An 11,896-nucleotide genomic window follows, 5' to 3' on the forward strand; every position below is an offset into this window, starting at 1 on the left:
GACATTATAACACTACTGTATATGGGTCCGGAAACGGTAATGCATTATCTCTCATTAGTATAAGAACAAATTATTGTATATACACTTGAAAGAAATTTCTCTAAAGTTAGAAAATTGTTGGGAACTGCAATAAGAATGCATAATAAATAATAAGTTAGGTAGCATCCATCCATCATAACAGATTTTTTATATTTTTCTGTTCGTTTGTTAAAATTGCATCCGCCTATTGTTTCGTCAGTCCCTCACCTATTATTTACACTTCTCTATGTCGATAAATGATAGTGGGAAATTATGTCCGAAATTTGTTCAATCACTGGAGAAATTCATTCTCAAATCTCAAGACTTGAAGTAGTAGTACTTCCTTTGCTCTGCTACTGGATCCAAACTTAACTAGCAGATCTCTTTGAAGCTCAGCCGGCTACAACAAGAAGGCCCACTTCATGTTCTGGCCCAATCGATGATGGGCCGACCTCATCCACGCTTTTATTTGTCTTGCGGAAAGCCGCCCGTGTCGTGTGCTCTGTCTTATTTGTTCTCCATTTTGTCAGAAGGAAACAACAACAGAATAACACGCTAAATTAATTTTAGAGTTAAATGCAGAAAATCCCTACAAACTATTATAAGAATTGCAATTCACACCCTAGGCACTTTATACCCTCCTATTAGTCAACTAGTTCTAATTTGGGTATAGTATTGAACCTTTGCTGCTATTATTAATATTGTTCTAGATTCATATAATTTTTTTGGCACAACTTCATTTGAATTCTTGTGAGATTTCAAGTAATTTTTGCTATTACGTAAAGATATGACAGTATGATAGTTCTGCATTTTTTATTTTTTGTATTTTGTGCTGCCATTTATGTATCTATTTGTCAGCTAGACTTTTTAATATGAAGCTAAAATGAGTCTATTTAAAGTGAAAAAATTTTCTCATTCAAAGGGTACTTTTGTCACTTAGACTCTTAATGGAGGATTCAAGAGTTGCCTTCAAGAGGGTACTTTTGACTTCAAGAGTTGCCGGCTTTTGGAGTTTAATCTGAGATTAGGTTTAATTAAATCAAAGAAAAATCTATTACTGGAGTTGAAAAAAATCAATCACTTGGCTAGAGTTAATTTTTTTTCCATCATTTTTTAGTTGATCGAGGGTGTGAAGTGCCCATTAAAATAGTTTAGGGCATAAAGTGTAATTGACACAATAGTTCATGAAGGTTTCCTGCACTTAACCCCTAATGTTATCCAAGAATTCCTCTTTATTCTTCAAGCATAACTGGAACTGGGATTCTCAGTAGGACCTATTACTAATAAATTAAAATAAAAAAAAATTGAGGGAAGCCCAATTGCAGTTTTGTCAAAATTTTGACGTCAGCAGAAGTTTACCAGCTAGTTGGAATGATTTTTTACTCTGTAATGAATTTTCAGTGCCCTCCGGCATCAGACAAGAACAACAGGGCAACACCACAATCTTTATAACTTCCAACGACCGAAGATACCTAAACGTAAGCTGTCCTGTTGTGTTGCTGCTGATTTCCTACTGCTTTCTTTCTGCTTAAAATCCAACTTGGGAGTCGGGACTCCATTTCTCTCGGCCGAACTTTCTAATTTTCCCGGACCCTCCAAGAGAATAAAAAAAAAAAAAAAAAAAAAAGTCAAATGTTCGATACTTCGATTAAATTAGTAGCAACCCACCTCAAATTCAAAGCTCAAACCTCGCACCTCTTTCCAAATTTCGTCAAGAAAGTGTGGATTTCTCAAGGCTCCAATCTGTGAGGAAGTTTCTTGAATTTCAATGGATCTCAGCTCCTCTCCATCCCTTACCATTCCTATAGTATCCACCCTTACTTCCCCTTTTGAAGGTTCACCCAAGGAGAATGATCCAAAATCTCTAACCAGAAAACCTCTGAGTTTGTGGCCGGGAATGTACCATTCACCGGTCACAAATGCTCTGTGGGAAACGAGGTCTAAAATATTTGAGAGACTTCTTGACCCTCCACTTGATGCACCTCCACAAAGTGAATTGCTTACTAGGACTCCATCTTACAGCAGGACTGCTATTCTTTACAACTTTTCCACTGATTACATATTGAGGGAGCAGTATAGAGATCCATGGAATGAGGTCAGGATTGGGAAATTGCTAGAAGATCTTGATGCTCTTGCTGGCACCATCTCAGTCAAGGTAATAAGTTGTTCTTGCCTGAATTTTTATCTAATCTTTGTGCATCGTGTTCCATTCCCTTTTTACCGTATTATGCCCGTACATTGCTGTGTAGATTCTAGAGTTAATTCAGAGAACCGCTGAAACGAAGTTAATTAAAATCTTATGCCTGCTTAGGCTTTCTTGTCTGGGTTTTGGTTGGTATTACTTTCATTGCAGAATAGGGTCCTATTATTGCAGAGTAACACGGAGTTCAATTGATTTTTTATTGCTATATACTAGAATCTTGTTCTTCGTCTTTCTCTGCTCATTGTTGCATAATTGTTACTCTTGATTTCATGGCTTTATTAGGTTAAGAAACTTTGATGCTTATGAATGTTGATTTAACAATCACTTCCTAAAAGTAAATTGTTATTCTGACGTCTATGACTTGTAGCACACAGGAAAGATTGTTGTAGTCTCCTCCTAGTATCACTTACCTCACACATAGGATTTTGAGAACAAAGGTAGGTTTCTCTTTTTTTGGGTAAGTGAGAACAAAGGTTTCTCGGTTGGAAATTCCCTCCGCCCTGTTAATTATTTCATGATTCAGCATTTTTAGTTATCAGAAGATCTATCCTGCTTTTGCAGGGGTTAAGATTGATTATGGCGCAGATAAAAGTTTATGCTGACTAGATTACGTTATCAGGAGAAAAGGGTCTATCCATCTCTTTTCTTGCTTAAGTGTGGTTGATGAGTTATTGCAATACACAACTTGAAGACCATATATGGCCTTCTGGACTTATTTTTTGCTTGTGGATTAGCATTGTACAGATGATGACAGCATGACTAGACCGCTTTTGCTTGTGACTGCTTCTGTTGATAAAATGGTGCTGAAGAAGCCAATTAGTGTTGACATTGATCTGAAAATGGCTGGTGCTGTTATTTGGGTTGGCCGCTCCTCTATAGAGATTCAACTTGAAGTGACTCAGCCTACAGATGGTATGGTTTTTGGCTCTTGCCTCGTCCATTCATATTGAGCAGCATTACAACTACGTCCAGCAACTGTGTTGGAGTTGCCTTATTGGACTTCTCAAAAGCCATATTTAGTTTTACGGATTAAGATTCCAGTTATATCGTTGTCTATATTTGACACATGCTTATGTTGGTATTCAACAATCACTGATCTACTTTGCTTAAGAAAGTTATTATACAGAAAAACTACTTTAAATAAGAGATATTAAATCATTTTTGTTGGCTTACAAGTGTTCTTTCTCGGGCTTGTGGTGTCGTAACCAAGTTATTGTCTCAGCTTCAACAAAGTCTATGTTGTCAAATTTCCAACAGCAGAATACATAGAAAGTAATCGAGTAGCATTTTTGGGCTGCATTCCCCTCAATATCACCCAAGCAGTTAGTTCCTCCTTTTATACCCGGTATGAGGATTGTGACAAAAAATATGCATTTTTTACATGGTGTGTGTTTTCATTTTGTCATGAGACACGTTCATGCAATTGATTGAGTCTAGTTGTAATGGACCTGTTTTCTCTCATAATGACTGGACAAGCTGCATATCTAGAGTTTAGAGGTTGAGATTTTGAGAAGTGACAATTCCTAACAACTGCAGCATCTGTACTATATATAAAGCCAGAGGAGTGGCAATTGGCGTAAACTTTTTCATGTCATTTTTTGAACTTCCAATTTCATCCTTTAAAAAACTAATTTTTACCCTAATTACCTAATCACATTTTACCAACATAACTACTACTCATAATCACCCTAAGTATTGTAACTACCAATTTACTATATCCTTATAAACCAGTTCTTTAATAAATTTATATAAATTGTATTTGTGTGAAAATCAAAATTTATATAAAATTAATCCATTTTAATTATTTCTAAATTGCGCACACATTTTGTGTGCCTTAATACTAGTATCTAATTATTCCTCTTGTTTGAATTAACGAGGAATCTCCTCCAATCTGAACTTACTGTCATGGGTAATGGCTTTTCTTGAGCACTTTTTTTTTAAATTTTTAATTTTTGTGTAAATTTCCAAGTTCCCTCTTTATTGAAACAAGAATGTCTCTTAGGAACTGTATACATGACTTGTTGACTTGAGTGGATGGATGTAACAAAGGCGGCGGGTAATTGTTGTTGTCAGTGGTAGGTTGACTAAATGTCACCAGTAATAGGTTGACTAAGGAGCATGCTTCTTTTGCAGGAAAATCTGATGCTGCAGAATCTGTAGCTCTGACAGCCAACTTCATTTTTGTTGCTCGTGACTATAAGACACGGAAAGCCGCTCTAGTGAACCGACTATCTCCAGAAACTGAAAAAGAAAAAATGCTTTATGAAGCAGCAGAAGCAAGAAATCAACTTCGGAAAAGGAAGAGGGTGGTAGACAGAAAGGAGATTCAGAATGGTGAATTTGGTAGACTTGAAGCACTCTTGGGTGAAGGACGGATATTTTGCGACATGCCAGCATTGGCAGATCGTGACAGCATTCTTCTCAGGGATACTCGCCTTGAGAACTCTTTAATTTGTCAGCCACAGCAAAGGAACATTCATGGTCGGATCTTTGGGGGATTCCTAATGCACAGAGCTTTTGAATTAGCATTCTCAACAGCTTATGCATTTGCTGGTGTGATGCCTTGCTTTCTGGAAGTTGATCATGTTGATTTTCTTAGACCAGTAAGTACCGTTTGGGAACCTCTCCTACTTCACGTCTATTTTTTCCCCAGTCCCCCACATATTCCCCATGATGAGCGGGAAAGTTAATTTAGGTTCTTCCCCCCCCCCAACCCCCACAACCAAAAAAAGCCCAGATTTTTTTTTTTTTTTTTCTAATTATGTGATGATATTTTCTCAAATCTCCATGACATTAGCAACTTTACATGAAGGGTATCTCAGATAATAGTTAATTGACCTTTCGGAACATGACCAATTCGTTGGCATTTCAGGAGCACTTCAACCACCAAAATTTACTGATGAAGTATTCTCTTTTCTGTTGTGCAGGTGGATGTTGGAGATTTTCTGCGTTTCAAGTCTTGTGTATTGTACACAGAGCTTCAGAACACAGATCAGCCTTTGATCAACATTGAAGTTGTAGCTCATGTTACAAGGCCGGAGCTGAGGTCTAGTGAGGTACAATGCATGGTCCCCATTTCTTTGACCGTAAGAGCTTGGTCTGTCATCACTCATGGTCATAATTTGCCAATGGATGTGCAATAATACCAGCTTGAGTAAACGGTCAAGGAGACGTGTAAAAAAGAAACTGGCGTGAAACTGATTTCAAAACAGAGCTGCTAATCGAATGCCAAACTTCTCTTTTAGGTGACTTTGATGTTATATATTTTTATCATGCAGGTGTCAAACAGGTTCTACTTCACTTTCACTGTTCATCCGGAGGCTAAGGCCATGAATGACAGGGTTAGGATCAGGAAGGTGGTTCCAGCCACGGAGGAAGAGGCCCGCAGAATCTTGGAGCACATGGATGCCGATTCATTTAATCTAGTCTACAAATCTTAAAAATTTTACCAAGGACTGGTGGGTGCCTGGGTGGTTTAGGTTTATCAGTGAAATAACATGGATCAGTGCAATTTCATAGGACCCCTGCTTACTTTTCCTTGCTCAAAGATACATGTTAAAACTACTTCTGATTAACAGCATCCTATCTTATGCTTCTTTTCGTACAATGTCAGTTTAAGATTTACCATCAGGCACACAAATTAGAAAATTTGATGGTTTGAGTTCAACCTTATGTTTCTTCTACATCTCAATATGATCTCGACAAATTTGAGCCATTCTGGTAGATGCCTCCAAGTCCGGTATACCTCCTTCAGTGAACCCTAGCTAATTGGCAGCTAATTCTTCCTACATTGCAGTCGAGAGCTAAAATATCTTCTTGTTTCTTTTCATCATGATCGGTGGATTTTATACGAATTTACAGTAATCTGTACAGCATAGTTGAAATCTTCAACTTGAGCTTCCTGTCTTCAAGTGTTTTCGAATCAAAGAACAGAAAAAGGAGAAGTGTTATTTCTTTTTCTTGCTGTCTTCCTTTTTCCCCACCTTTTACCCTTTTTCTGGTTTGAGCAGACGTTGGGATTTTATTCCAGCTGATGCCTCATGCTTCGACGGGGACGCGATGATAGAGTCTCAAGCTATGTGACAAAATTTGATGCTCTCCAGTTTCCGTTGATAGCAAAAGATGAGCCTACTTTAATGCGCTAGCAAAAAAAAAAAAGCAGGTTATAGGATAGGATCCTTCTTCACTCGTAGCTTTTCAATCCAACAAAAATATTCTGCCACCTCGTGCCTCGCCTTCACCGACTTTAGGACCATAGAAATAGAATCAACTGAAGAGCATTTCGAGGGAAGAAAAGGGTAAAGAAACTTGGAAAGAAAGAACAAAAAAGGGTGGAATTACTTTGTGTTGAGCAAGTTATTGCTAATAACAACGGTCACACATGCACTTGCTTTTGGCCTAAAATATCGATGCATGGATTTTTTTTTTTTTTTTAAATCAAAAGTTAAACATGTTAGATCCAAAGGATCTTTGCAAAACTCGATTATTCCAGAATTGAGAAAATGTAACAATTCTCTTTGTAGTGTGTGCTTGAACAGTTTGGAGGAAAGAATTTTTTTTATTCGGTGTAAAGAGATCTCCTCCCACTATATATAATCCACAGAACGGTTTCCAAAATTCGTTTACATCATATGCTATACTAAATACAATAGAGGGCAAAAAAGATTACATACACCTAAAGTGATTGGGAGGCACTATCCTAACTAGCTCCTATCTGGCCACATTTATATGTTACAATCTTTTTGGCCAGTAGCAAAAAAAAGAGTAAAAGGTACTCGAAGAACCAAGAACTAAGGTGAAGAGCACTCATCATCTGAAGAACTATACCGCTGCCTTCCGGGAAAAGCACTGGAAATTGGCTGCAGATTAGGATTCACTGGAATAGGAAATTTGTGAGCGGAACTAACTGTTGTTCGCTCATTTATCATTCCGACTTCCTTGCATACCCGATCAAGAATTGATAGAAAGTCTCTCACAACCATGAATATTCTGAAAGGATGAGCCTCTTCCTTCGCTGAGTTTCCGTGAAAGTATTCTGTGATCTCCTTCACCAGCGTCAGTGCAACACTTTCTTGGGCTTGAATCCTTATAATCTCCTCCTCAGCCATCTTCATGAAACCACTCATTGATTCAGAAAATTTCTGGCTGCTGCCCCCCTCTGAGCCTGCTGCTTCAATTGATCGTACAACCTCAGCAATATTTCCAATTCCTTTCGACAGCTTCAAGACATCACTATTGAGCACTTCAGAATCCATAGCAGCAGCTTTCTTGACATTTGCGAGTTCTGAACTAAGGCCCGAAACAACCTGAAGCCCGAGCTTCCGGCACTTCACATCATCATTGACACTGGTACTGTGATTTTGGTTTGCACTAGAAAGACGAGCACCTTCACTTCTTATTATCTCCTGAACGACAAAATGCAAGAGAGTCGTTTTACCATCAGCTCCCTTCACATCGACAAGCTTCAGGAGCGTATCAAGTTTGAATGCATGTGCATCACCACGATTAGTCCCAACATTCATACGGTTTCCTGTCTTCAGCACAGCTTCTAAAAGTTTCAAAAACATCCTGCTATTCCTCAGTTCTTCACATGCTGCCTGTAAATTTGGCAACATATATAGCATCACCAATCACCTTATATCAAAAGCAATAATCTACCATTGTATCTTTTAGCAGAGTTACAACAATGTTAAAGACTTGGCTCATATGAATGCAAAGAATCAGAAGCTTGATTTTGTTGATCTAACTCTGAGAAAGCTCCTAAAGAGATGAGAGATGGACAATATCCATTTCTCAGCTGGTGCTTTTATAATTTCAGATATTTCCATCAATCTTGTCTCGAGCAACAATAATCTTAACATGCATTAGATTGACCTGAATTGCTGAATTAACTAAACACATTGGAACTACCCTGGTAAGTTTGCCCGCTCAAAGTCAGAGACAAAACCTGTTTGAAATTTTCAAACATTCAACGGATTAACAGGTGTTAAATGAGTATATCTAATATTCATAAAGGTATTTAAGATCAATGTTTTACAGTAGTTATGTCTGATTGCAGACAGCATGTACAGATTCTCCCTGATATTAAAATTTAAAAATTTCCATCAAAGAGTATGGAAGGAGCTTAGCTAAGAGGTGGCTTCCATGTAATTTTAGGTTTCAAAAATCAAAAAGCTTCACAGATACAGAATGCAAGAGCAATAGAAATTAAAAAAAAATGTGATACGTAAATCAACTTTAATTCTTTGTTTTGTATTATCAGTAACATTTTTGGTGCAAGATTATTGCTTCCTCAACTTTTGTCAACAGAATCAGATCGGATAATTTCACTTTGGTTTAAACTTGGCAGAATTTGCAAGCAATTTCAATACACAAAAGGCCAATAATGATGTAAAATTACCTCTAAAGTGTCAAATGACCTTTTTAGGTACTCAATCTCAGAGTCAAAGCTTGAGATGTAGAGCATTGCATCCACTCTTTTAAATGCGAAAGGAACATCCAGCACTGCCCTCAAAAATTTTTCAGCTGGCCCAAGCTTAAATGGAGAATCATCTTTATACTCTTTCAGCTTACGTTCCTCTTCTTTTGTTGGAGCCATCTTCAATAAACTCTCAAGGAGTTCAGTTCCAAGATTATCTGCATTGCCTGTGTAGAAGTTTTAAGGGATTATGAGCATTGTGATTACCAGATGGCTTTAAACTATGTAAAATAAGATAACTGCATTTCAGCTAATAGGGTGACATTAGATGTAAAAAAGTAAATAAACAAACTATTGATAGAAAATTGACATACATAAACTGGAGCAACACAGACAGAAACAACTAATAGACTTTTCACTACATCACTGGAAAAGAAGATGACCATTCTCAAGGTCATGCTAAGTGGTAACCACAAATTACCAGAATAATAAGGAGCAAGACAAAGACGCAGAAGCATTTGATGGGCAGCAGCTAAGTCCGCAAATAATAAGAAGCAATGCTAAGACATCTAATTACAACAAGAGTTCAAACAAACCAATCAACCATACAAGTAATGGTCGTCAATATACAGAAAACCACAAACCTTTTTCGTTTAAACCTGCCTATTGAAAAATAAGCGTTAGCAGAAATACATCTTGTAATTATGCGTTCTATAAATTAAGCTATTTCAACTGGTAAGCTCTATCGTGCATGACTTAAATGAAATTACGCAAGAAACAACGTCAACAACAATTTGCACAATTTCGTAAGTTCGCAGAAAATGAAAAAGATTACCTTCAATGAGAGCTTCACAAACTTCATCTACCGTCACATTGAGGGCCCTCAGTAAAATGGCAATATTCTGCGACTTCTTGGGATCAAGCACTCTATTGTCTTGGCTTGGTGAGGGAAGGAATGGCCTTCGAGTTGTTTCCTTGGGAACTTGAGTTGGAGTTTTCACAACAAACAATGTCTCAATCATCTCTTCGTCCAACCTGCATTGAACCCAATTCAGTCTGTTCACTTGATATGCAAGATTACCACCCAAAAAAAAAAAAAAAAAACTGTGCCAAAACCACTCTTTTTTAAGGATTGAATGTCATCATACTTGAATGAGCTGGACTTCAGTTGATCCCACACCATTTCGCGATCAGAACTTGCTCTGACTTTATCCCAATGCAATGGCTTCAATTTTGGTTTAGGGGTCTCTTCATTTTTTTCCTCATCTTTCACAACATTCTCAGTAACAGGACGCCCCTGGGTTTCGATGGTCTCCTCAGTCTTTTCAACAGCCTCCAAATTTGATGGCAGTTGCATAGGTGAAATTACTGTTGGGTTCTGCATAGATAAAGGCCTTAAAGGTGTTATTATAGCTGGTGGTTCGGTTAATATCCTAATGGCTGCCGCCGAAGGTGTTGCGGGACTTTCCCAGTGTTTAATTGGCGGCGGAGGCGGTGGGATTGAAACAGTGGGAGGCGGCGGCGGAGGAGGTGGTGGGGCTGAAACAGTTGAAGGCGGTGATGGAATGGAAACAGGCGTAGCTTGCTGAGCAGGACTGCAAATAATCACTGGAGACTCCAAATTCTGATCGGATACGTTTGAGATTCTAGGGGAAGTCTCCCTGCTTCGACTATAAACTCTTTCGGGCGATGATGAACTAGGAGGCGACGGAGATCGCGACAGAGACGGCGATGTCGATGCCGATGCCGATAGTCTTTGGTCAACAAAAGGGGCATTGAAAAACGATATCGGGGGTGCTGGCGGAGGTGGTGGAGCCCGCGGGGGAGGCGCAGTCTGAAGAGCAACCAACTCTGGCGACTTGGGCCTCGAGGCCTTCGGACTCAAACTCACTGGAGGCGAAATGCTGAGTGAAACGGACCTCACCGGCGAGCCCGAAGCAGAACTAGAAGAAGAGTACGAAGCAGAGCTCGACCGACCAAAATTCTCCACTTCTACAGCAGCAAATGCCCTCCTGGACGCCGATCCAGTGCCGATCGAGCTGTCCCTGCCCCCTAAAGACCCTCTAGGAGAGTAAAACTCTTCATCTTCTTCGTCCCCAGCGGACCCCACTTCGGCATTTTTGTGGTTTCGGCTTGCATTCTGCTGGCCACTAAGCGGCGGCAATGGCCGTAGCTCCGGCGAGTCCAGCTTTCTGGAATTGGCAGTACTCCTATCAGCAGTACTGCTGCGCGCATTTTGCTGCGGACTAGTATTACCAATGGCCCCATGCGAATTTACCAAGGTACCCAGATAGAGGAACTCGGAGCTCGTCTGTGATGGCCTCTGGAGCTTGGGGACGCTTCCGTTGGCGGAATAAGTGGCATTGGGGTAGTGGAATCGAGTGCTGTTGTCGGATCTATGGGTCTTAGCATCGCTAGAAGCTCGGCGGTTTCTTTTCCGGCGGAGGTGCAAAAAGACGGCGAGGGAGACAACAATGGCGGCAGCGACCACGGCAGCGATGGCGGCGGCGATGAGCTTGGAGGAGGCAGGTTTGGACTTGGAAGGCTGAGGGAGGATGAGGGAGGAGATGTTAGCAGGGAAGGAGGCGTAGGAGGCTGGAGAAGGCGGCGGAGGAGGGGAGGGGACGGATGGGAAGAATGGGGTGTTGTTGGGGGAATTGGAAGTGGAAGAGAACGGGTATTTGGGGGTAGCGGGGGCGGGGGGTGAAGGGTTAGGAGGCTGTGACGGTGGGAGCGAGCCTTGCGGGAGAAAGGGTTGGTGAAGGATGCGGCGGTTGTGGGTGGCAGGTGCGGTGGTGGCAATAATATGTGAGGACAATGGAAAAGTTGAGCAGGAGGAGAAGAGAGAGAGGAGGAGGAGGAGGGATAAGGGAGGCATAATTTTGGGCTGAGGAGATCAGGAAGAGTAAATGCAGGAAGGGGGAGGGAGGATATCTAGCTGGAGCAGGATGGGCGGATGCCTTTTTGGCTAGTGGGGACTGTGGAGATCGGTGGTAGTACTGGGTGTGAGAGTAAGAGAGAGAGAGAGAGAGAGAGAGTGACGAGAGGAGAGAGAGAGAGAGTAGGTTATTAGTACTAAAACATTAACAACATCTGCATGAGCATGAAATGATGATGATGGTGATGGAAGGGCAGGTAAAATGACCGATGAGGAGAGGAGAGTGCGGGAAGGAAAAAGGTGAAAATTAGAACAGTAGCAGAAAGCGGAAGAAGAAGCTGGGATCGCATCACAACTCACAAGTCCGTCGTCCAGACTA

General features: G+C 40.3%; 2 protein-coding genes across 2 annotated transcripts; one reads left to right on the forward strand and one right to left on the reverse strand.

The window, feature by feature from the left end:
- The first annotated feature begins 1,430 nt into the window (after positions 1-1,430).
- On the forward strand, positions 1,431-5,936 carry LOC113765153 (acyl-coenzyme A thioesterase 9, mitochondrial). Its single transcript, XM_027309236.1, has 5 exons — positions 1,431-2,173; positions 2,956-3,133; positions 4,355-4,824; positions 5,149-5,277; positions 5,500-5,936. Exons 1-5 carry the CDS (start codon positions 1,787-1,789, stop codon positions 5,659-5,661), a joined length of 1,326 nt encoding a protein of 441 aa, XP_027165037.1. The 5' UTR covers positions 1,431-1,786; the 3' UTR covers positions 5,662-5,936.
- Positions 5,937-6,773: 837 nt separating this feature from the next.
- Positions 6,774-11,896, reverse strand: LOC113761662 (formin-like protein 1). Its single transcript, XM_027304744.1, has 4 exons — positions 9,788-11,896; positions 9,475-9,674; positions 8,622-8,866; positions 6,774-7,818 (listed from the first exon to the last, which is right to left on the reverse strand). Exons 1-4 carry the CDS (start codon positions 11,515-11,517, stop codon positions 7,012-7,014), a joined length of 2,982 nt encoding a protein of 993 aa, XP_027160545.1. The 5' UTR covers positions 11,518-11,896; the 3' UTR covers positions 6,774-7,011.

The sequence above is a fragment of the Coffea eugenioides genome, chromosome 1 (assembly GCF_003713205.1).
Source record: "Coffea eugenioides isolate CCC68of chromosome 1, Ceug_1.0, whole genome shotgun sequence".
NCBI lineage: Eukaryota > Viridiplantae > Streptophyta > Magnoliopsida > Gentianales > Rubiaceae > Coffea > Coffea eugenioides.